The sequence below is a fragment of the Pleurodeles waltl genome, chromosome 1_2 (genome assembly GCF_031143425.1).
Source record: "Pleurodeles waltl isolate 20211129_DDA chromosome 1_2, aPleWal1.hap1.20221129, whole genome shotgun sequence".
Classification (NCBI taxonomy): domain Eukaryota; kingdom Metazoa; phylum Chordata; class Amphibia; order Caudata; family Salamandridae; genus Pleurodeles; species Pleurodeles waltl.
The window spans coordinates 1,010,966,928-1,010,992,829 of record NC_090437.1 but is presented as its reverse complement, the minus strand read 5'-3'; the positions used below and the strand labels follow the sequence as shown (position 1 = coordinate 1,010,992,829).

General features: G+C 42.2%; 1 protein-coding gene across 4 annotated transcripts in view; it reads right to left on the bottom strand.

Annotated features, from left to right (window-relative positions):
- Positions 1 to 456: 456 nt before the first annotated feature.
- The window catches only part of ATP8A1 (ATPase phospholipid transporting 8A1), a 944,803-nt gene continuing 919,357 nt past the window's right edge, over positions 457 to 25,902 (bottom strand). For all 4 annotated transcript variants that reach the window (XM_069201769.1, XM_069201775.1, XM_069201788.1 and 1 more), the window contains one exon: positions 457 to 4,531. In XM_069201769.1, the coding sequence (XP_069057870.1) occupies positions 4,434 to 4,531 (98 nt within the window). In that variant the 3' untranslated portion in view covers positions 457 to 4,433. The remainder of the gene's footprint in view (positions 4,532 to 25,902) is intronic.

The following is a 25,902-nucleotide window of genomic DNA, read 5'->3' as shown; positions in this document are numbered from 1 at the left end:
ATTCCCTTGCATATTCATACAAAATCACTGTGATTTTCTCTAAATGTTACACTTCATAAATGTAATAAATACACTACCAAGAATAATAAAGCTTTGTAAATGAATATAAACAGAATAGCTAATGGCAGTTATATGTTATGAAATATAGATGATGCCCTAGGCAGTGGTGAGGCTAACCATGAAATATACGTTGTAAGAAGAGTAAGAGGCAGGAATAAGGCAGCACATACAACAAAAATTCTATGTTAACAGTTATAGAAGCTGCTTCTGATTTCGCCACTAAATGGCAGGGGGCCCTGATTTTGATAATGGAAACAACTAGTTTGAAAGAGTAATAGAAACTTTTACAATCTTGACATGTATTTGAACTTGGTGTTTACCCAGAGGCTGTGAGCTTTCACTTTCTATAACACACTCTTAAATATGATATACGTATAATAATATACCACTTACACATTTGCATTAGTCAACGTTAAAGTTTATTCACCTCTTTTACAATTAAAGACAAAACATTTAAAATTTGCAGCTCCGGACATGCACATTCACAATAATGCCAAAGAAAGAGTACATATCCATGTATACATCTGAATGAGTTACTAAAAATAATTAAAGAAACAGTGCATTGAACATTAAAACAAATCCTGAGAGAAAATATCAAACACTGAGATGTGAAAACGCTCATGCAGCTTTACACTTCCCACAGAGGGTTTAGAAGCAGTAGTTTAGGGAGATCTGACAAACGTTATCAAGCTGTAAATTCAAAATCCGTTCTTACAGTGGCCTGTCCAGCATAGTAAATGAATCACTAAACACTGAGCTACTCAAGCATCAAAACCAGGCTTAATCGAGTAAACACAACATTGCTACAAACGCGTGATTGCTACTCAAAAACACACACTCTCATGATACTTAACATTCAACAAACTTGGTCACAGTTTTCAAATGTATGGATATTGAACTAATACCGACTCACAGTACCAAAATGGAATACAGTAGTAACATGGACTTATACAAATTAGGAAACAGTGTTATAATGGAGCATGTTGTCTGATTTGGGCTAACTGCAGTGCATTTGAGCAATTGGATGCTCCTATAACAGTCTGAAGGTGTTGGTTGTCTTTGAACTGAAAGGGAATGGCATAGTTTATTAGAGGTACTCTCTAGGCCACATCACATAGTCTCTTCACTGACTATACAAAGAAATGAGATAATAAATCAAAGTGACAAATTAAGAACACAAAAGAAGGGGTTCATTCCAACCCCCTTTACTTTTACATTAGAATTTAAAACGGAGCAGAAACTATTAAAGAGTCATAAAAACGTGACAACTATGGTTTGTAGAATAAAACCTTATAATTTACACCAATGAACTGCCGAAGTGCACCAGCTCAAAATAATCCTGTATGCTATCTTTATATTTGCAAAGAAGCCTACACTCCTACAAAACACGGAGCTAATTTAAGCATGATCCGAGGTTATTCTAGGAAAAACTAAACAAACATAAATTTACATATCCAGGGTTTTATACAGAGTTAATACTGCCAGTTATTTTATTTGTACGCATACTTTTTTGGAGAGCTAACAGAAATTTAAAACACATAAGTAAAATGACAAACCAGTATTACACAATTATGTAAAGTGGGTAATTCAGGAATAAAACTCAGGTGTCTTGACTACATGGTCAAAAGGTACAGCCTCTAGTCAATGCTTTTGAACATTTACTGCCACTATTCTGTCTTGGCTGCACTATTTGATGTTCAGGGATTCTTCGGTTCAAATTACTGGTAAACAAACACACAGCTATTTGACTGGCATTCAAGACAGAACTAGACATTAAATAATATGACAAATTCATAACAACATTTTAAAATAAATACAAAGGTCTAAACGAGCCAACGTTTAACAGCATATACAGATTCCAAGCTCAAATTTGGAACTCACCTGCTTGTCAATCGTCTATGTATTCACATAACCAATACAGGAATTCCGCATTTGAAATATCTTTTGACTCAATATGCAAGCAATATATACAGGCACATATCTGTAACACTGGGAACCAAGTAGGCTCACTTGTGTCATTGATAAAATGTCTGCTTTTCCCTCTCACTCCATAATATAATTTAAACTGCATTATTTCAATGCGGTACCTTTCGATGAAGAGACTTAAAGACAATGCTACCTATCAACAAATCTAAAGGTAAGGATAATAGCCAGGCAAACATTTGAAAATATCTATGGTACATTTGCTAAATCAAGAGTGCATACATTCCATTAAATTTCATGTAATAGGTTTCATCAGTTAACTTACTGTGATTTATTTAGTTAGAACTCAACATTTTTAAAAGGTGTTTTAACATGTTTTCACTTAAAGATATAATGACAGTAAATGTGTATAAAATGACAGGATATGATATGTTAACAAGATTTTAACTGTGGTTTGACTTAGCTACCAGCCATACAGACTAAGGAATTCATCCATTTGATCATTTATGACAGAACTAGGTGAAGTAATAGATTAGGATGTACTTTAAAAGTGAATTTATACTGCTTAATTGCAGACAAAATGTATATCATCCTTTTTTCATTTATGTCCATGGAAAAATACCCAACTGATTTAGTCATTTAAAAACGAGACATCTGTGAAATGAGATTCCGCTTATAGGTCATGTTCTAAGAAGGTAAGCTGGATTAGCTGTATGAACTAATGATATGGCAAGTGCAACAAGCTGCATGTTATAAAAATACTGTATTTTCAAAAAGCATTTTCAATATACTGATTGAGGCTACACGATGTCAAGGATGCCCACACCTATTCCATGTGTTTTAAGTTGGGGGTTTATCAAGTTTTTCATAGTGAATGTAAGGCTTCATATGCCTTAACATTCTTGGAGTCTTTCAACACAAGGAGAACAGATAGTTATTTAACTGAAGCAAATCGTTCACTGTAATTCTTACAGAGATTTGTTCACTTCAGCTTTCAGGAGCCTGAAGGCTGTCTGCTCATATATATATCTGATGAGACAGAAATTATGTATCAGTTCTTTAGCAGGTACATCATTCAAGATCATGAAGAGTGCAAAAATATGTGTATTCATTTGGCATTCTTGCTTCACACGTGTGAAGTGCCTTGGAGGCACTGAGGGGCACCTGGCCAAGGCAAGTGCCTTCTGATTTCAGATAAAAACACAAATGTACATCTCAGCTGTGATCAAGATTTTAAAAAAACACTCAGAATAATGACATAGTTTTAAAACAATACAAATACATGTCAAAAAGAAATTCCAGTGCAATTTCATGTAGTACAGTGATGATCTAGTTTGATGATGTTGTGTCTAAATATATCAGAGAATATTAGGATCACATTCTGATCCACAAAAAAAAAATACCCTCCATCCTTATATTTTTCTGTAAGTTCCAATTTAGGAATATAAAATGATAAATGTTCCAGTTTTCTGTTTATTTTTATAGTAGTGGTAAGTACTCATGATTAACAAGATCTGAATGCTTAGTTTTATATATGTGTGTGTATTTTTGGAGAGTCTCTGTGTGCGTAACACCGCGGGAAAATGTACTTCATGAAAAAAGCACAATTTTCAAATTTAAAAAAAACAACAATGAACTAAATGCATCATATTAAAAGTCAACTTACTACCCACAAACATCTTTAACTTCAACAAATAAACATTAAACACAAATAAAGAATGTATTATATAAGGCCAAAGGTGCAAAATGCCACACATTTTTTTTAAACAGTGCCTTAAAGGCATCTACAATTAGCCTCACGCACTGTAACCTTTGCACTGAAAACCAGGCACAGGGAATCAGACTGATAAGGTTAACACTTGTTTTTTTCATAAATCTACTTGGAGCAAGTACAAACAAGTGAAGCATATTTGTTTTCTCTTTGGCAAACATTTATACGGCTAGCTTGACACAAACACGTATAAATGTTTTGTTTTGAAATCTTGTCCAGTGAGTTGGGTAAACCCAATTGAATATAGCTAATCTTGTTGAATTCTAACGCTTACTTCCACTTCAAACCTGATAGATTTACCATCCAATTGCTAATTACGATTTGTAAACAATATTGTTTCATAGTAATTCTACCAATATTAATACACTGAGAACTATGATGTTAGATTATTAATTTCAACATAGACTATCTCGCTTCCAGTGGGCTATCCAGTCATATTCCAAGTCTGAGCTTGGCTATCCAAGGTCAACGTTGTGTGTTTTTATAGAAACGCAAAATGTATGTTACAGCATAGTTGCACAGTGCTTTTATATTCTTAAGACAGGTGATAGAACTTTGCAGACAGATCTTCATAAAACCTCTTGATTGAATCTCTATGGCAAGGACGTGAGAGATCTGCAAAGATGCAAACTTGTCTGTTTGATCACACTTATGGCTCTGTTTCACTGGTAAAAGCACTTCACCATTCATCAGGTCTTTCTACGGTGGTATCATAAGCTCTAATCACTTCCGATTGTGAAACTATTCCGTTCTCATCCTGAGAGAAGGCGTATCCATCTACAAATAAAAAAACAGAAAAACGCTTTAATAAGTATACGAGATGCTGTGGATTTAAGCAATTAATGTGCAGCCACACATTGACCATTTGGGTGCCTAGTCCGAGTTGGGCGGATAGGAAGGGAAATTGTTGGGGCAGAGGGAGTTACGCGGTAGGCGCTCACCCGCTACATTAAAAGCTATCTGCTTCTCTAGTACTGCGTTTGTGATTAAAGGGATTCCATCGACGTGGAAGAAGAACGTTTGGCAAAAATGTAAGTTAGGGTGGCCGCCATGTCATGGTATTCTGTTCACCATTATTTTTGATTTGACTAAATAAATGCATGAAGCAGGGGTGTGTTTCTCTTAAAAAACACATCCCTTACGCATTTTGAGTTTTCTATCATTGTGTGGGGGCTGTTTTCACGACCACCATGGTTCATATAGTGATCACGAACATGAAAAATATATGATGGAGGACAGACCATAAACTATTGTTTCTGGTGACCTTTTAGTTAGTAAGTTTCTAGCCCCTACCATTTTTAGGTCTTAGCTACAGACAGCTTAAGCTGTCTGCTGGCAAAATGTATTATTTACAATAAATAAAGCGTAGTTAGGATGCTGTCTATCTCAGTGGTCCGCTCTTTATTCAAAGGCTTTCTCCATGTGCTTGTGGACAACCCACCCAGGAGTAGTTTGGGCTCACAGTGATCAGACTCTATGTGCTGTATCCTTTAGCTGCATGCTTGAAGGGAATCATGCTCCTTGCTTCCTTTTCCTATAACACTATCCACCTAACATTACTTATAGTTCTTTTTATTTTGTATTTTTTTTTTTTTTTTTTTAAATCAAGTGACCAGGCAGCTGTACTGCTTTTGGGCACTTTGCATGCACTTGTTTTTCCATTTTTAAACATTTGAATTTACTTTTCCTAAATGACTGTCCACCACATGAGAACTCTAAATACAAAATGGCAGCTATGTATCACAATGAATGTGCACACATTTGTCACCATATACATGTGTACAAGCGTCCCAAAGCATGTAACATGTGCATGCCTGCACCATGGAATCTATCTTGGAATGTTTTTTCTTACACAGAAACCCATATTTGTACGTTGAAGCCTACCAGACAGCACAGCGGTCTCGTTGCAAAGACATATTAGGGACATTCTGAAAGCTATCCTACGAATGCATTCCACCCAGTGCTTATCACTGTTTTTTCGTTATGTCACTCACATTTGCTTGCTTTCTATTTGCTGGCTTTACTTGTTTTAGCCCCATCCAGAATTCCTCTGTCCCTCCCATTGAGCACAGCCTGTTCAATACGTTTGGATTGACTACTTCTATTCTTCCTTGAATGCAACCTTTTCTGGAATTTATTTTTACTTTTTGTATACCAGTATACAAAAATACATGTTTTCTGGCTGTCTTCCCCCTTCAAGCTCCATGTCACTGTTAAAAACACTTGGGCTCAGTACATACCCCTGCTCCAGCAACCCAGGTTGATGTCTTGCCAGGGTGCTTCTGTCCCCCACCCACACTGCTCTTTCGCTTGTATTCTCTGCTCCCATTTGCACACTCTGTTTTCCTCAATCTCACCCCATTTTCCTCCCCACATCGCTACTTTGCTCAAACACACTTTTTGCTCTTTATTACAGTTTTTTAAAGTCTTTTTTCAGGTTTGAGATGTAGAGGTGACACATATGTGTGTTGTATTTCTGGCTGGGTAGGGAGAGATGGAGTGGGGAGGCTAGCTTGTCATGCTGATAAGAGCCAAGCATGACAGGCTGTCCCATGCACTTTTTAGAGCTAAGCAGCTGGGAAATGCTTTAGTAAAACAAATAGCAGCGAGCCTACCTAATGCTGCTTACAGTGAACCTCCCCTGAATTGATGTCAAAAAAGTATAAAAAGTGCACTTTGTGAACTGCATTTTCTTTTGTTGTCTTCACTTACAAAACATGGTGATGCGGACTAGGTTTACTTCTTATTTCTCTTACTGCTCAGAGATTAAGGTTTCTAATTTACTGTTTTACTTAAACGAGTGCAGGTATGGGAGCAAGAAGCTGTACCTGTAAACCTGGTGTCAGCCTTTGTGTGAGGGGACTCCCTGTCCTACCCTCACACCTGGGTCAGGAAAGTTCTTCCCCTTCCTCTGGTCAAGGCTCCAAACTTTCTGGGGGTAACAAAAGGCAAGGAGGGACAGGTGTCTTGAGGGTCCTTTGTGTGTGCTGTAGGCAAGGTACTTGAAGTGCTAGTGAGGCTGAATACAGCTGCTCCCCAGTCACCCTGCCAGGATGGCCCATCCGTTCCACACGTAAGCCTCTTTTGTCTCACTGTCTGGAAGCAATGCACAACCCCCAACAGCATAGCCATTTACAGTCATATTACCCAGGACACTGGCAGAAAGGCACAGCTGGTAGGGATAATAAAATGCCAACTTTCTAAAACAGGCATTTATGAAATTGTAATTTAAAATCAGAGTTCACAATTAAATAAGATTTTAAATTACAAATTGATTGTAAACAGCATATCTTTAACAGCTCTCAATGTGATAAGGTAACCCAGTGTTAGCCAATGGGAGATATTGGTCTTACAAAGGGATAACGACTTTAAAAGTTTTTCACTGCCGGGACATGTAAAACGTAAATACATATGTCCTACTTTTCAAATTCAATGTACCCTTTATAGTGTCTTTATGGCCCACCTTAGAGGTGTTTTATAAGTATTAAAAAAGAATGTTTAAGACTGGCAAAAGTTTAATTTTGCCAGATCGAAATGGCAGTTCAAATAACCACTAAAGGCTGCAGTGGCAGGCATGTGACATGTTTTAAAAGACCACTTTTGTGGGTGGTGTAATTAGTGCTGCTGTTTACTAGCAGTACTTAATTTACAGGTCCTGGGTACATATAGTTCCACATACTAGGGACGTACAAGTAAATTAAATGTAACAATAAGGAGTAGGCCAATTCTACCATGTTTTAGGGTGAGAACACAAGCATATTACTACCTGTTAACAGTGAAAATGTGCACAGTCCTAATGTCAAAAAAACGGGTTCAGTAACAAAGCAAAACATCAGATAAGGGGGTGACCCTGCAAAAACGGCCAGGTCAACAGTTAACAACATTTTTTCTTCGAGAACATGCAATCTTTGCAAGTTTAAATGAAGCTGTGAACGTCAACCTTCGCATAGCCTCCTCTGCACTGCGCAAGGTGCTCAATCATGCTTCTCTGAGAAGTTAGGGTAAGCAATTTTCAGTTGCAGAGAAAATTCTATGCAGGGACTGCATCTGCAGAAAGAACATTCTCACTCTCATCTTTGATACTGCTGAGCGGTCTCTGGTACTTCAAAGACTGCTGGAAAAGCCTGACATTTAGTCAGGAGACCATTATAGGTTCACAAAACTGCCAGAAGGTAAAACATCTTATTGATCCGATATCACTCACGCTGAGTTGATCGAGCATGAACAGAGTAGCAACACTTCTATAAATAATGCAAATCAGCAGCCATCATGGAGTTTCAAATGTATTTGCCATTGACATTTTTATAACCATGTATCAATAACTAAAGCTTAACTTAATTATATGCTGTCTTAGAGAGTTATTTGATTATGCATGTTTCACTAATATAGTAGAACCTGGCTGAGCATTTTACACACGATTATAAATATCACATTTTAAGAGCACACGTGAGACTCCTGTTTCTTTATTTCCAAAGTGCGGGATCTTGATTGTGTCAGAAGTTCGGATATGCTGATATATTAGACACCTCTTATTTTTATGGGACAGTTCTCTTTTTATTTTGAGCATTAATCACGGTTACACAGCGATTAGCCTGAAACCCAGTGGGCCGGCTGCGATACTACAAGCAAAGTCAAAAATTCAAGGAAAGATCGGTAGCCTAGAAGCTGCAGGAGCTATTAAACATTGCAAGAAGCCGTGTAAGAAGAAAGAAAGACACAATAAACCCCTACCCACCCGCCCCATACCCTAGTGCTCTAACATCTGTATAAGCCTATACCGTGGTGCTATAGAGAATCAAAAAGGGGCCACATGTCAACTGGGGTGTGCCAGTAAGGTAGTGGTCACGCCGGGGGTCTGATCAGGAATCATCAAGAGTTTCAAATCAAGAGAGCAAGTTAATTGGCGGAATTCAGAAAATAGGAGGTTTGTGAAAGGTGCCCATAGTTCACCTTACGCAGCACAATTTGCCTCAGTAGACATGGGTAACTTCTCCATCCCCAGTATAAAACAAAGTTTGTGTAGCCAGGAAGTATGGGCTGGTGCCTCAGAGGGACATGATGACCCTCTGGGCCGCTGCCAATGCCAGAGTCATTTGTCACTCTCGAATGGAGTGTAGTGGGTTTGTCAAAGGTTTATGAAGGCCCAGGAGTGTGTAGACAGGGAATCTAGGAATGGAGGTGTTGAAAGCTGTGTCAATATCGTCTAAAACCTGCTCTCAGTACCGCGTTAGTTTCGGACAGTACCATAGGAGGTGAACAAGGGTCCCGGTGGTGCCACATCCCAGCCAGCACTCCTGTGAGCGCAATGCATTCCAGCTGTGGATATGCGGCAGGGTCAGGTACCAGTAAGAGGCAATGTTATATGCGCATTTAGTGCCAGCTATATTGTACGTGGTAAAAAATGTCCCTCCACTCCTGAGCCGTCAGCGTTGTACCCAATTCTGGCAACCACCGGACCTGTCCCTTGATCTTGGGTGGATTGCCCTCCTGAGTCTGGAATGCATAGAGTTAGGGTATAAGGCATTTGTTGTCTTGTTTAAGTAGGAGCCACCTTCCAAAAGGGGACAACGGTCTACTCGCTCCCGAACGGATCCCTGGCGCTTACACCAAGTGGCAAACTTGGAGGTAGTGTACGTAATTGTCATCTGTCAGGGAACAGTCATCCTTCAGTTTATCGAAGGGGATAAACCCTTGGGTGTCAAAAAGACTGCCTGTCCGCTTACATCTGCCCTCCCGCCAGCGACAGAATTGGTCAGGTTGCATCCAGGGATAACTTCAGGATTGGCCAGAATGGGAGTGATAGGGGAGGGAAAGGTGGTGAGGCCCACCTTGGTTGCTACAGAGTCCTATACCTCAAATGTCGTCCGCATGATCGGTGAGGAGTATAGGGCCCATGCCTTATGCTTGTGGGGAAGCCACATTTCCTTCCAGATGTGGGAGCCAAGAATGGATTTGTCCAGTGCTTCTCCCTCATTGGGCGGTTCCATTCTATCATGTATCGTAGCTGAGCCGCCTGGTAATGGTGTAGCTCCGACATTTTGGGAACGTGACAGCAAATGGCAGTGCAGGAGAGGTTTCTTCCTGTCCCAGCAAAACCTATCAATTTCAAGCTGGAGTTATCGAATCATTCCTGGAAGGGGGGGGGGGGGTCGAGGGTAATGTCTAAAAGAGGAAGAGGATGCATGGACACCTCTTATTTTTAAATGGATTACTTCCAATCTTTACAGTATGAACATATAATTTGCTTCTAAACATAATTGTGTTGATGTTGGGTGGTTGTTGGAATGCAAAGAGGCACATATCGGAGAAAACCTCTCACAGTTGTTCATCTTGTTATAGAATGAATTGCAAATCGCTGACAAAATATGGATGTACCAACTGTGAGCAGCATTCAAAAGCACTGTGAAAGAATCAGTAAAAAATGCAGTGACACAAAAGAAAAAGTTACTTAGCATTGGTAACACTCTTTCAGGTGGATACCATAACAGCAAATTACTCACCCTTAGAATGTCTCCAGGAGCCATTCTGGATCTAGGAGATTTTTCAGCATAGACACTGCACACCGGTATGTGGCGTTGTATGGTTCCGTGTCAACCTCACTTCACCCTGCAAGTGACAACTGGTGCTGCATAGAAGTGGCACCCATGAGTGCTGCCGTCAGATTCTTTCCGGACACTGTCTACGCACTCAGGTGCAGAGTTGAAAAACAATTATTTGTGCTAGTGTGCAGACTTCTAAGGTGGGACCTTATTAGATGGAAAAGAGCCCATTCCACAGAACGAGGAGGCAGAGGGCTGTGAAGAATCTGCAGTTAGGCAAAGTATCCACCAAAAAGAATGTTACAGAAGGTAAGAGACCTGTGTTTTTGAAAGATACTTCTAACAGCGGATTCCTCAACTTTAAAATTAATATCAAAGCAGGACCTCCCCTGTGGTGGGTCTATGGAATGACTCAAAGCAAAAAGTCCTGCTGGACCAAATGGCTAAAATATGCTTCCAGTAAAGCCTGGCTGTCAAAGCAATAATGCTTTATGAAAGTATGCATTGATGCCCACGCTGCAGTCTGAAAAAATACCCAGGACAGGCACTCTGCATGCCTGTGCAGTGGTAGCAACGGTGCCCCTGGTGGAATTGGCCCTCAATCCTTCTGCAGACTGCTTTTTGACCAACAGATAGCACATCTTATTGCAAAGGACAACTCACGGGGATAAGGTTCTCTTCTGCACTGCCTTGCCTTTCTTTGCACCACACATTTCCAGAAACAGCTGATTGTCCGCACTCTTCTAGGGTCCACACAATAGAGTGTCTCCTCCTCTTCTAGACTGGAACCTCTGTGCACTGTGACTGTTGCACTTGCCAAGGCTTGTGGACACTTCTTCTAGGAGATCTTCAGGTGCCAAGAAGCACCGGCCTCCAGCACTCTTCAACTCGGTCAGCCCCTGTCCTGCAACTCCTGCAACGTGGGACTTATGTTTTGTGGTGCTGCTGAGGCCTCCTTGTGACTCCATGTGCCCATTGCCTGTGGATCACTTGTGGGGGCTCCAACAATTTCTGCTGGCATTCCTGTATGCTGAGGGCAAGCCCTGACTCCCCTTCAAGGGTAGAGTCTCTTGGACTTTGCTGGTCCCCAAAAATCTGCACATACCTCTTCAGCTCCTGCTTGCATTTGCCACTGCTTGTTGGTGATCTGGTTGATCACCGACCCTCCTGCAATCCAGTGACCGCAGAGGAACAGCTCATAGGTGACTCCTGGGATCTTCTGCAGCTCCTCGTCCCCGTAGATGGATTTATTCCTCCACCAATTGCAGGGTGGGCACTACCACCTGCATCACCTGGGCACCTCCAAAGGTGCTGGACTCTGGCCCCTTCCTTTTAGGGTCCTCCACGTCCTGAATATGTCCCTGGGCTCCGCCAGCCTTCTCCCCTCTGTATCCAGTCCCCTGGTGTAGGCACTCCTGTCTTCTGGGTATCCTCGGGTGGGGGCACTCTCCAACCTTCCTCGTGTCTGTTGGTTTCTTTGGTGTCCACTGGGAAGGGTCCTGAATTACACGACCTCAAACCACTACTCCCTGTGTTAGTCTATGGGACAACTGGGTAGGTCACTACCTTGCAACTGGTCGCTGGGGACACTTGCTGTACTTTCCTCTGGTTTGTTCACCTTCCCACAGCACCTAGTTAACTACCACACTTACCTGGATTGGGGTCACTATTTCGCATGCCACTTTCTTAGTCTATGTTTGTCCCCCACCATCGGTCTCTGTATATTTTGTGCTAATACTGTTGGATATTTTGTTTATATAGTGTGTAGAGATATCTCCAAAAAGAGATATACACATTGCTAGTCTAGTAGTAGTGCTGTAATAAAGAATCTATTTTTTCAACACTTGTGTGGTTCTTTCTTGAGAGTGAGTTACTGTCTGACTACCGTGGTATTGCAAGTGCTTTACATACCTTCTGGATAAGCTTCAGTACCTCGTCTCAGCTACCGCTAGATAGCTTTTGCTATCTAAACACCTATTCAATATCACTAAGGGTTACCTTAACATAGGTGTACACCATAAACGGAGCCGGCCTCGTACAACAGGGAGTAACAATCTTTGGTAGAAAGGCCGCTCTACCTCAGCACCAGTTTGTCTAGAAAGAGGGAGGTGAAAAGTGGCTGGACTGAAGATGCCTGAAGCGCTCTTACTCAACAAGCTGAAGTTATCGCAATGAGAAAGCCTGTCTTCAAGAGGTAGAGGGCAGCTGTACAACAACTCTAAAGGAATGCACATAAGAAAATTCTAAGTCAAATTCAGTTCATAATGTGGTATCATGAAGGATTTAGGAGAAAACATGTGCATTAAACCTTTCAAAAATTGCATCACAACAGGTGATGTGAACAAAGACAGTTTGTCTGATAAAATCAAAAAGGACCCACAGACCTTTAAATATGCCCACTGCAAGTCCTTGCTGGTCCAAAGATAAAATAAATAACAAGCCATCCATCAGGTTGGCCTGAAATGTGTCCAACTTAACAGTGCCAAAGCAAGTCACAAACCTATCTCAGTGTCCAGTGTAAACAGGTTTTGTAGAAGAAAGCCTGGCTGAAAGTATGACATCCACTGCTTTGGGACGAAGTTCAAATGCTGCCACTAATTTTCCACGCATGGAGGTGTATATTGTGCAGGCTCTGGTTTAAAACCTTGCCTTGCTAATGAAGATCCTCCAGAAGCAGCAGCCTGATAAGAGGACATATGCCCAAACATTCTGGGTATCACACTCTCCTGGCTCTGTGTCCAGTCATTCATGATCTTCTCTAGAACTTGAGGCAGGAGAGATAGCAGAAGAAGGCATAGGGAGTACAAGCTCCACTCTAGGCAGAATGTGTCTCTTCAGTGCACAAAAGTGTTTACAGTGCACATTCTTGGGGGTGAAGAGAGAGAGCCTGGCTTCTTCCCATTGCTAAAAGATGCCCTGCACCACCCCAAGGTAAAATTGCCATTTGTGATTCCATAGACGTTGCTGGCTGAGTTTGTCGACCCTGGTGTTTAAAAACCTTGCCTGGTGGTGTACTAACAGCCTAACGATTTACTGAGAACCAAAAGGGCAGGGCCCCCTGACATTGGATTGACTTTCCCACGCTGCTCTGCTTGTTGCAAGACCACAATGTGGTAGTATTGTCCATCGGGACTTTAACCAGTCTCTTTTTTGTGGACGGCAGGAAGACTTATTGCAGGTCCAGTGCTACCACCCGGTGTCCTAGATCCAGTGCCAAAAGAACCAGAGTCAGTGTGAGAATCTTGAATATGTCCTACAGAAATTGAGACAAGATGACACTGCCAAAGACCACAGCCCTCTGACCTCCACTTTTCTCAGATGACCACCCCAACCCAGCAGTGATGTTCTGTCACCATTGCCAGCGCTGAGTGCTGCTCAGAAAGGGGTCTCACATTGTTCCAACTGCAATTGAGCTACCACCACTGCACATCTTTTCTAGTCTCCTCTGAAACCTGGATAAAATCCAATAGATTCCCTTGGTTAGTGCTGGGCACACGGACTATAGATCCCACGGCAAAGCCTGCATACGCCACCTGGCAAGGCCAATAAGCATAATGTAAGAGATCAATAATCCTCTCTTTGGTCTTCACTTCAAACAGGTGATATCCATCAAAAGGCATATCCAAGAGTTATGTTTGGATGTCACCCAAGAAGCCTGTGGATCTCATCCAGTGTGGTGGCGGAGCACCATGCTAGTACCAACTGCTCTGCCTTAACGGACAGTCGTGCCCAGGCCTGACCGTCTGACATATTTGGCTGCATTCTGGGTATCCTGAATAGCTTTCGTTAAATTGGTGTGGAATTTCTTTGGGCCTGCTGGCAAGACCTCTACTACCATATCCCATAATGCATGGGAATACCTACCACAAACAGCTGGCGTTGACTGACCTAAGGGCGAGACTAGCTGAAGACAACTCTAATTTCCCAAATGTCTCAATTCTCTTCTATCTTCTACCTAGAGGAGGTGTATAGAAAGACCTAGGACAGATCCTGCCAGTGGAAGAATGAACCACCAGGCACTCTGGAGTAGGTTGTTGTGTCAAAAAGCCCAGTCATCCAGAGCATTTCCAGATCATTCCATGTCTATTTACTGGTGGATAGGAACGAGGCTTAGCCCAGGTGTCCATGACAAAGTCAGTCAGGACTCTGCTGTATGGCAGCAAGGGCTTAAAAAAAGGGTTGCAAAACATCAGTGAGGACCTTGGGTTTCACCTCAACAGACGGCAATTGTTTGTCCAGGACTTCTGCTGCCCATCTAATGGAGACAGCTAATGAGGAAGTCTCTTTGTTGAGGGTCCAGAAGGAGAACCCAGTTTTATGTCAGTGAAGGTTTTCAGTCCACTGGCATCTTGTAGGTACAAATAGAAACCTTTGTCATCATATTGTGGAGTCAATTCATCCTCATTACCTCCGTCATCGGCAAAGACTGGCTGGGTTTCATCAGAATTTGATCCAAAATGCTTTTGGAGTGCTGGAGAGGGGCTCCTAGGCAAAGGTGCTGTTTTGTCAGAGTCAAAGTGAACAGGGGCTTGTCAGGTCAGTCCACAACTGGTCCAGGACATGACCTCGGCTGAGGCAGATCTAGTTCAAAGTTGGACAGAACAATGGGATTTACGTAATCCTCTGGCATGGTGCAATGCGTGGAGTCAGCTCCAGAGTTACAGCTGAACAATAAATGTGTTTAAGAGGCACAGACGTCACCAAGTGTGGACCTGACACCAGTAACATGACTGGAGTTCTCAGAGCAGAAACTATGGAGCAGAAAGTGTCCAAGAAGAAGTTGGTAGGGTGTCAAAGATGTCAAGCCTGGCTTCCTTAGGTGCCTCAATCTCTTCTGGCATCACCAATGGTCCCAGAAACATGGGGTGCATTGGAATCAGTGGTGGAACTGGCTCCAAGGTAGGGGACATGTAGCGAGACTTGAGGGCACTTGGACGTCCTTGTGACTTCCCAACAGAGGGCACGAGGCAGAAATGAGGCCTGTTTGGACTTCTTGGGCTTCTTTTTTGGACTTCTTTTTTGGACTCAGACTCCTCAGAAGACTTGGAACTCAACAACAACCTGTCATAACACCGGCCCCAAGAGCGGGAATTGGTCTATGTTCTGGACTTCAAGTGGAAGTGGCCAATACATGACTTCCTGCTGTGGCTAATATACAATTTCCTGCTGTGCCCAATAACAAATAGCTTGGCTTTGCGTTCCCTGACTGCCTTCGGATACAACAGGGCACACTCCTCACCTCAGTTGGAGTCATGGACTGACCTCAAATATCAGAGAGACACCTCATGAGGATCTGTCAGAAACATTTGGTTGTGACAGTCCTCAAAGCTGAAACCCTGTTGATTTGGCAGGGGGCATGTTCCCTTGCACAGTGGAATGAAATTTGAAGGGAAAAAGCTGGTCAACTGACAAGAAAAACTAGGAGCTAGCTCTGGATCCGCATACAAAGGCGTAAAAAGAAAGTAACTGACATCAGCACGCTGGGATGGCTCCTATATGTGGCTCGAGCTGCCACTTACAGAGCAGAGCAAAGTTGATGGATGGGGAGCCACATGACGTTACCAACTGGCACACAAGAGCTATCCTATGCTGAAAAATCTTTTGGTTCCAGTGTGGCACATGCATATATTCTAAAGATGAGGAATCTGCAGGTAGAAGTATCCATTAGAAGTTTGAGATCTATGAAACTGAATATAGTCCAATGATGGCCAACCGCTAAGTTCACAGAAGGTGGCACTTATGCTGGTTGATTGAGAGGTCCAAGCAATAAAGCAAGGGCAGGGTGCATCCTAGATGGACAAAAACCAGCACAAGCCCTTCCACCTGCCAATTCCCCAAGTATAGAAATACATGGCATTCTAACCTTCTGAGGAAGCTGAAATCACAGTCAGCACCCTCGTGAAGACTTGCAAAGTGGTCATAAGACAAAAGCCAGTACGACAAACTGGTAGTGCTGGGACCCCATAGTGAAGTGAAGGATAATGAGCTGGATCAGCAGGTGAAAATAGCTGTCCTGGAGATACAGGGGCAACCTAATTATGTGCATTCTGGGTGTAGAGAACCTGATTCAGGGGAATTGTTTTTAATTTGCCCTGACTGACCAATACGTTCAAGAGCCCTGGGTCCAAATTGAGCCTGAAGCTACTGTCCTTCTTGGAAACCAAGGAGTAAACAGAAACAAAATCCCATGCCACTTTCATCCTGGGGACAACTTCTAGAGCCCTTCTTTGCAGCAAGGTCAGGACCTCTGTCTAAAGACCAACTCAGGGGCTGGAATGCACTTCCCGGTGGGAGTCTGGTGGAGTGGATGAAAAAAGGAGCACATAATCTTTGAAGACTAGCTGGGGTACCCAGCGATCTGCGGTAATTGACCCTCCTTGAGCGCGAAAATGGGAAACTCTCCTCTCACCAGATTCTGATGATGGAGGGCTTTGGGGCTGCAAAATCTGCAAGTGGAGAGTGTTGCTAGTACCCCTTACCTTCACTTCGTCTGTGAAAACAGTGAAAGAATTGCTGCAGGATCACTAATGTGTGGGGTAGGGTATGCTGCTCCAGAGAAGTCTGTCTCCTGGAAAAGCTTTGAAATTAAGGTACTGCTGGTGGAATTGTTTGGCCATGGAGGCCAGTTCCAACAATTGTGCAGTAATGTAACTGTTCTTCAAGTGTTGCAAAGAGAAGCCAACTTTCTTGTCCAAGAGATTCTTGCTGCCCAACAGCATATCCATTAGGGCAGCCTGGATATCCCCAGAAAATCTAGTGGAACATATGAAGGCATGCTCAATCAGAATAACATTCATAGCTATAGAATAGGCCATTGTGTCAGCAGAGTTGAGTCCTCATTTCAAAATTTGTGTTAAGATATTAAGACTGACTTTTACCAAGTCAGAAAATTGAGTCCTAATGAATAGATAGACTGCATGAGAAGGCATGTGGTGTTGCCAATGAGTATAGCTAAACTGCTTGATGTGAAATCTTGCATCCCACGGAGTCTAGTCTTTTGGGCTCACGGTCCAAAGATGCTGCAGGTACAGCAGTGAGGTTCAGTTTTACTGAAAATGTTTGAACCACCAAGGTCTCACAAGGGTGAGTTGATAAGAATGTTATTTTGGATCAGAAAGTATGATCCTATAGCATCAAGCAATGTGCCTCTGAACTTCCATTCCTGAACAGGGTTTCTGTCAGGTAGCCAGTACCAGTTCCAATAGAGCTTTGTTGAAAGGAAGAAGAGACTTCAAAACTGCCAAAACAGCAGCAGGATTTCTTTCCTAATGTTGGATATGGACTCCAACTGCTTCCGCTAATTTATGTAAAGCAGTTGCAAACAACCTTACTTCCCCAGAAAGGTGCTCAAAGGAGGGCAAATATCACCATTTGGGAAGTATCAAGGTCATTGGAATTCTGAAGGTGCAAGTATGCCAAGCTATCATGAGGTTATCAATCACTGAATCATCTTCATCCATTTGCTTAAAATTCATAGTGGGTATATCAAGTGCATATGATCAGAGGCAAAGAGTTCTTCCTTGTGTGTGAACCTCTTGGCTCTGAAAAGAGTCATTGAAGGGTTGGTCCTCAAGGGACATGTTTACTTTCTCCCTAGACCCTCAATGGACTTTTTAAGATCCTCTCCAAGCTAAAGCCTGAGCCAACATCTGAAGCGGTGTTGAGGACAATGGTGCCAGATTCTTTGATGTAGGTGCAATTCAAGGAAGTGACGCCACAAAGTCGGGCAGCATCAGGCCAGAAAAGACAGAATCACTGAGCAGCAACGGTCTGACCCACTCTTGATATAAGAAATTAGATTAAATAGAGTAGTAACTACCCACCTCAAGGAACAATCACAACCCTTGTCAGGATGAACCCTTAAAAATCAGTAAATTAACCTGAGCTCAGCTCCCAAGTAGGTATGGCACAGAGCAAAGGCTTCACTTAGGGCAATGTTTAAAGTAGTTATGCAGTACCAAAACAATAATAAAGGCAATTAGAAAACAACAGAAATCCCAAACCAAGAGAGAGTAAAATTTGATAAACAATATGACAAAAATCCAATAAGTGGATCAGGAATAAGATTTTTTTTTAAAGTTTTAAGTACAATGATAATCACTGATAGCACTAGACCAGAAGATATGCACAATTTGAGGCTAACTGTGCTGAAGTGTGGGTCAGACACTCTAATCAGGTGTATTTTGGTCAAAGACTTACCTATTGACTTAGGGTCTGATTTAGAGTTTGATGGAGGTGTAATGGATATCCCAGCAGCTGTTTTACAATGCCATTATATCCTATGGACATCGTAATACAGCGGACGGGATATCTGTCACATTTGTGATGGACTAACCCATCCGCCAAACTCTAAATCAGGCCCCTTAGTTTCTTAGGTCCCAATCTATCACAATAGTCTACTTCTAGAAACCCCCCCCCACCCAGGACAATGGGGGGGGGCAGGAGGCACTTAACGACTCACACGTGCCAGACAGTGGCCTACAGCAGGGTCCAGTCCAGGTCCAGTTGCCACTGGTCATCTGGCAATTGCAGGAAAGGATTCTTGTAGCTTATTGTATCCCTGTAGCTTCAAAGGGAGGTCTGCCTTAAGACCCCTGAAGTCCACGTCTTTCTTCTGGGCACAAGAAGACGCAGGCCCAGTCCTCATGGCTCTTCTTAGGTCACATCCAGCAGGCTAAGCACTCTTCTGTTCTTTCCTAGGTCCAGAAGTGCTGTGGGTGGGAATGACTCCTGGACATGCCCTAACTCTATCCACGTTGGGCATTTTCAAGATAGCAAAAGACTTCACCCACACTAAACAAGGACTCTGGGGGCTGGAATTGTGTGGAGCATCTACTATGGTAATCCTAGACTCCTCCCATGTATAACATTAAAATCCAGTTTACGGCAGCCACTGTACCCACAATAATCCCAGAGACAGAAGTCTGGTAGGACAAAAGAAGGATTCTTCAGCAGCCAGACAGTGGATACACAACAATGGTCTTGGCATCCTGTTCTCTTCCTTTCAAGCACACCCCACGTGTTATGTGTGAACACAGCAGACCTAACAAGTGGATTTAACACTGGGATGTCAAAAAGGTTGCTTGCAGCCCTCACTCTTCTGCTGAGGTCAAAGGAGTCATTCCTGCCCATTCAGGCTAACTTATCAATCACGGTGTGTAGATCCTGGGAAGAACTTAACACCTATTCAAAGGCTAATCACTGGCTGTGAGCTAACAAAGGATTGTGCTAATTAGGCTATGACAGTTCAAGCAGATAAAAGGGTAACTGCCTAAAGGTTGCTTTTCCTGAATGTTTAATAAACATCCTACTTTACCACCAAAGTGTTTTTTTAATAACTAATAAAATAGTTGTGTAATTATTTTTTTTATATAGTCCTGGTCCCAAAATACAGTATTAGTATTTAATTTTGCTTCCCATTGTTTCTCTATGGGCCAGCCAGCCTCCCTACAATGAGCTCACTTTGAGGTGGTTGTTACTGTAAGGACATGCTAACTTTAAATTTCTACATGTCCTACTTCATATGCCATTAATCCTGAATTGTGTGATACAAGCCCTGAACAGGGGAGACTTAATAATATTTAAAAAGAAAGCTCTGACCTGCCAACAAAAGAGTTTAACTCATTGATGTGCATGATTTGCATTGTTACAGCCAGGTTACAGTGTAGATCTAAAGCAATGTTTTCACTGCCACTATAGTGGATGGCAAAATGATACTGCATTCCACTAGTAGCATTTAACTTCAAGGCACTTGGGTACATTTTGTACCATACACTAGGGAATTATAGGGAAGTTAAATCACAAATCAGCAGTATGCCAATTTGAAAATGGTTAAAGGGAGAGTCCAAGCTCTTTACTTCAGATTAGAAGGGAAAATGTGCACAGAGTTCTATAGCCAACAAAAATATAGAGTCCAGTAAAAGGCAAAAAATCTGGGGTGACCACGGAGAAAAGGAAGATTTCCCACACTTGTTACCCCGAAGGGGCCTAGAGGAAAGAAAGAAGCACTGAAAAGTACCAACATGGCCCCAAATGGGTGGAGTTAGAAATTTCAACTGAAGTTTCTAGAAAACCAGGATCCACTCCAAAAAACAGAAGAGGAAGGCCATTGGGGCCACTCTTCAAATAGGCCTGGAAGTGGGGCAGGCTTTTCAAATAAGTATACCTGTCCTTTCAATGGTGGGTATGGTATTTTTTTGTAGAAGGGCCTATCTGCAGGTCACTTGCCTGAGGTGGGGGAGAAGGACCACTGGGATATTTTTATTGACCAGATCTAAGAACAAGTTGGCTTTCTGCCCCAAGAATGCCTTCGGCTCCTTGGAATTACAGGAGTTGCATTGTAACGGTATGGCCACAGTGTTAGAAATAGGGTCTCTAGTTGGCAGTCAGTTTGCACCCTGTCCAAGTAGGGACCCTCATTAACGCCAGGATAAGGGAGATACCCAGCTCAGATAACCCCTGCTCGCACCCTTAGAAGCTTGGCACAAGCAGTCAGGCTTATCTCAGAAGCAATGTGTACAATAATACAGTTAAAACACTACAAAAGGACACCACACCAGTTTTAGATAAATAGCCAATATTGATCCGTGTAAAACAAGACTAAAACAAGAAAAATCCAACATACAATAATAAAGATATGAATTTTGCAAGAATTAACTTAAGAATACTGTTTCTTGAAGTCGATAGCTCCATCTGGGGCTATCACGGCCTTGTGGACAACAAATCCAATCTTCCGGCCATGGCGTTGTGGGCCAGCTACACTGTCGGGAAGACCCAACACTGTAGCTGGCCCTTGGAAATTTATGGTGTTGTGGTCCTCGTGATGAGATCTGGAGTGCGGCATCACTGGTGTCGGTTCTGGCAGTCGGTGCGGAGGTCATCAGGCCCTTGAAGTCACACGCATTGCAGATCGAAATCTGGGCTGATGATGATGTCAGGTGCACTGGCGTGGATGGCGTCGGGCTGCAGTGCGAAGTTGGATTATGCGACGTGCGGTGCCCACAGGACACGGTGCAGGAAGCGGCTCGGTGACCGCGTCCTGCGGCGTTGGTGAGACCAGGGCTGTGGTGTGAAGCGGGGAAGTGCGAAGTGCAGTGTCTCCTGATCATGGTGCAGGCAGGGTCGTTGTTGCTGAAAAGCTGTCATCTGTAGAACCAAGGTGGCGGTGCGGCAGGGGGGTGAGCTCTGTGCGGCACCCATGGTTCGCGGTGCAGAGCAGTGTGTTGACAACACTGTAATTGATGGTGCTGGCGTCGCTGGACTGGGGCTGTGGTACGGGATGGTGCGTCGTGTACTTCATGAGCGGTATCCTCAGGCCACAGTGCAAGCAGCGGTGTTGGTGTCAGCAAAGAGGGGCGTCATTGGGGATGCCAAGGCTGCGGTGTGAGGAAGGTAATGCAGAGTGTGGGGCCAACATGTCACGATGCAAGCAGTGGCTCAGTGATGGCGTCAGGTGGTGGCATCAGTGAAACCAGGGTTGCGGTGCGAGTTTGGGCATGGTTGTCAGGTCACGGTGCAGTCAGCGGCGTCGTTGACGGTGTCATAGTGGTTTCACTTCTGTTGCAGCACAAAATACAGTTCCCAGTGCTGTAGGTAGATGAAGCTGAAGTCTTTGACATTCCTGAGACTTCCAACAGGAGGCAAGCTCTACTCCAAGCCCTTGGAGAAACTTCACAAGCAGGATAAAAAGCAAAGTACACTCTTTGCTCTCTTTAAGGCAGAAGCAGCAACTGCAGCCCAACCCAGCAAAGCACACACAGCAAAGGGGCAGTACTCCTCCTCCAGCTCTTCTCCTTGGCAGAGGTCTCTGTTGTTCACAAGATCCTGCCTTGCCCAGACCTGGCCCTGGACACACACCAGGGAGTTGGAGACTGCATTGTGTCATGACAAGGCACAGCTCTTTCAGATGTAGGTGTCAGCTCCTCCCTTCCCACTCTAGCCCAGGAGAATCGTCAGGGTATGCAGGATACACCCCATCTCCCTTTGCGTTACTGTCTATAGAGAATTCACACTAGCCCAACTGTCAGTCTGACCCAGACATGGAATACACAAGCAGGCAGAGGCACAGAATGGTTAAGCAAGAAAATGCCCACTTTCTAAAAGTGGCATTTTCAAACTGACAATCTAAAAACAAACTTTACCAAAAGGTGTATTTTAAAATTTTGAGTTCAGACACCCCAAGTTCCACATCTCTATCTGCTCTCAATGGGAAACTGCACTTAAAAGATATTTAAAGGCAGTCCCTATATTAACCTATGAGAGAGATAGGCCTTGGAACACTGAAAATCGAATCTGGCAGTATTTTACTGTCAGAACATGTGAAACACATCAGTACACGTCCTACCTTTAACATACACTGCACCCTGCCCAGGGGGCTACATAGGGCCTACCTTAGGGGTGCCTTACATGAACACAAAGGGAAGGTTTGGGGCCTGGCAAGTGGGCACACTTGCCAGGTCAAATTGGTAGTTTAAAGCTGCACACACAGACACTACAGTGGCAGGTCTGAGACATGTTTACAGGGCTACTCATGTGGGTGGCACAACCAGTGCTGCAGGCCCACTAGCAGCATTTGATTTACAGCCTCTGGGCACCTGTGGTGCGCCTTACTAGGGACTCACCAGTAAATCAAATATGCCAATCACAGATAAACCGATTACCAATACAATATACATCGGATGCACTTGCACTTTAGCACTGATCTGCAGTGGTAAAGTACGCAGAGACAATAAACCAGCAAAAACAAATATGAGAAAATAGGAGGAAGAAGGCAAAAAGTTTGGGGATAACCCTACAAAAAAGGCCATTTCCAAGCCCCAGGTTCACATAGAGTTGTCATCTAGATCTGACAATGACATCTTATTGAAACCCAAGACCTTACAACATGATACCTGATCTATAATGCTGATGAATCATTGTTTGATTTTTGTGGAATTTAGAACATGTGAAAAGTCTGGTCAGAAGAGGAATTCAGCCATCCGTGAGCCCTGCATACCAGTTAGCTGTTACCGGACTTACCCTGAAGTCAGTGGGGGGCATTTAGGTGTGGCGAACCAAAACCACAACACATGAAACCCACAGATGTTGCCACAGCATTTACTATGTTGAGAACTGTAGGCATCGCCTCTCTTGTTGCCTCATTTCCATCCATAAAGAACTAGAAAATGTTCTTCTATAGTCTAAACATTCTACTATTCCCCATAAAGTATGATAGTAATGTACCACCAGAAGTCAGAATCTTGAGATTTACATTGCCAGAGGCAACCCCCTGTTGGTTTTCTGACTCCTGGGCCACAAAGTAAAGTTATTAGATCTCAGAGGGCAAAGGAAAGCCTAAGCAACCAGGCTCTCTGGTGTCAGATAAGAGAGAAAGATGGGGTTTAAAGGAGTCTGATTTTGTTTTCTGGCTGTTTACCTACTGACCGCTGGCAGTTTGTCCCATGCAGATAACATGATGTCCAGTAAAGTTTCATTCAATGGTAACATCCATGAGCCTGGCCTAGTAGTGATGGTCTCTGTAAAGAGATTAAACTTAGCCTGCATTGTGTGAAAGCAAAGTTCCAAAACTGTTGTCATGCTACAGATTTTGGAGGAGTTAGAATATTATTCTTTTGACAGATGCTCTTCAGAAAAAGGAAAATACCTTTCCAGGAAATTGTAATGCACTAACATTCTATAGGCCATCAACAGCCTCAGCTTAGAATGGGATGTATGATGGAACAATGCATGCCTTTACAACGTGGTAAGTACAATGCATGGTCATTAATTACCACACATGCACTTACCACAAAATGTTTTTACCACGCATATGCTTTTACCACACGTCTTTACCACGAAAATTTCGTAGTAAAGGCGCAGTTGGTAAAGGCATATGCGCAGTAAAAAGTAAGTATAACCTACATTATATATGTGTGTGTGTGTGTGTGTGTGTGTGTGTATATATAGATATAGATATTAGAGTTTAATTCTCAACATTCGCATTTAAATAATATCATACAGAAAAATTGGCATGTTTTGAGACATGATTCTGCCATCAAGGACAGTATAGGTCCACATCCATGTATCACATATCGCAAAACTCAATCTTTGGGTAACCATCTTACCAGAAGCCTATTTCAGAGTCCCAAAACTAATATGTCATGGTTGGCTAAAAAAAGCTTGGGCTTTTGGAAATGTGGACATTGTAAATCATGTTTGTATGCACAGAATACTCAGACATACACCACGTTCGAAGGAAAAATTTGTGACATAACTGAACGTATCACATGCGAAACTGAATACGTTGTATATGTCATTGAATGTGGGTGTCGCAAAAAATATGTGGGCAGTACCATTCATAAACTGAAAGTCAGGTTCCTGCAACATCTCAGAGCCATTAAGAATCATGATCCATCTTATCCTTTAGCTAAACACTTTTGGGATGTACATGAAGGTAACTGTAGTTCCCTAGCATTTTATGGTGTTAAAACCATTGCGGCCCATCCCCGAGGAGGCAATAGAATTGCACATTTGAGACAAATGGAGTCCAAAACTATTTTACTTTTAGGTACAGAACACCCTTGGGGTCACAACTTGGACGCAGAGCTTCATGTACATCTGTAAGTTTTTAGATTTTCCCATACAGAGATATACACATTTTTTTACATTTTCTCACACATAGATTTTGTCCAATAGAAAACATGAAATTAAATTGATGAATTTTTTAGAATATTGTGTTTTGTTAGGATCCTTACTGATTGATTCTATCATTATTGTTATTATTATTATTATTAGCATGTTGCCGGATTGAAACTTAGTGTATTTTGGTAATAATTTTTTATTAATAATTTATTCACTTTTAGGGTGTTATACTCATCTATTTTATTCCTATACTGTTGCATAGGTCCTTGGGGAGGATAGCGGCGCACATATACATTCTCCTGTTGCTGAATTTGTGGGGTTTATTTACAATTTCCTAATCGATAACAATTTGACCTATGATATGGATCTATTAATTAATCTCTTCAGATTCCTTTTAGAATATATTAATTTATAGGACTATGACTAATTTAATGAATTATGATGATGAATATCCATTTATTTATTTATTCCACGTTGAAATCGCTTTTACCTGTATTTTATTTTGTATTTTCAGAATTGACTGAATTTACTCTATTTATTTGTCATCATTTGTCATCTATTTATAGCCTGTATATGAAGTGGATGTATTGCAATCAATTGGCAGTACATATATTTATATATTTATATATTTATATTATTAATTAATTACATTTATATATCAGGCTTTTAAAATTAAAACTAAAATCAAAATCAAAATTAAAATTATTAGGTATAAGTGGGCAGTATGTGGACATCAAGAGTAAAAGGAAAAAGGAAAAAGGAAAATTGAGAAAGAGAGGAAAAAAATAGCATACATGGGATTTGTTTTGTATTCAAGAATTGTAGACTGTGATTACAATTAATTAATTTTTTAGTGTTCACAGGTGACCAGACTATATTTGTGATAATGTATTATAATATGAGAGAAATATATAATGTCACATTTTTAGTTCATAGTTTATTTCAAAACATGCACAGGATTAGGAGTTTCTCATTTTTAAGTTAAAATTG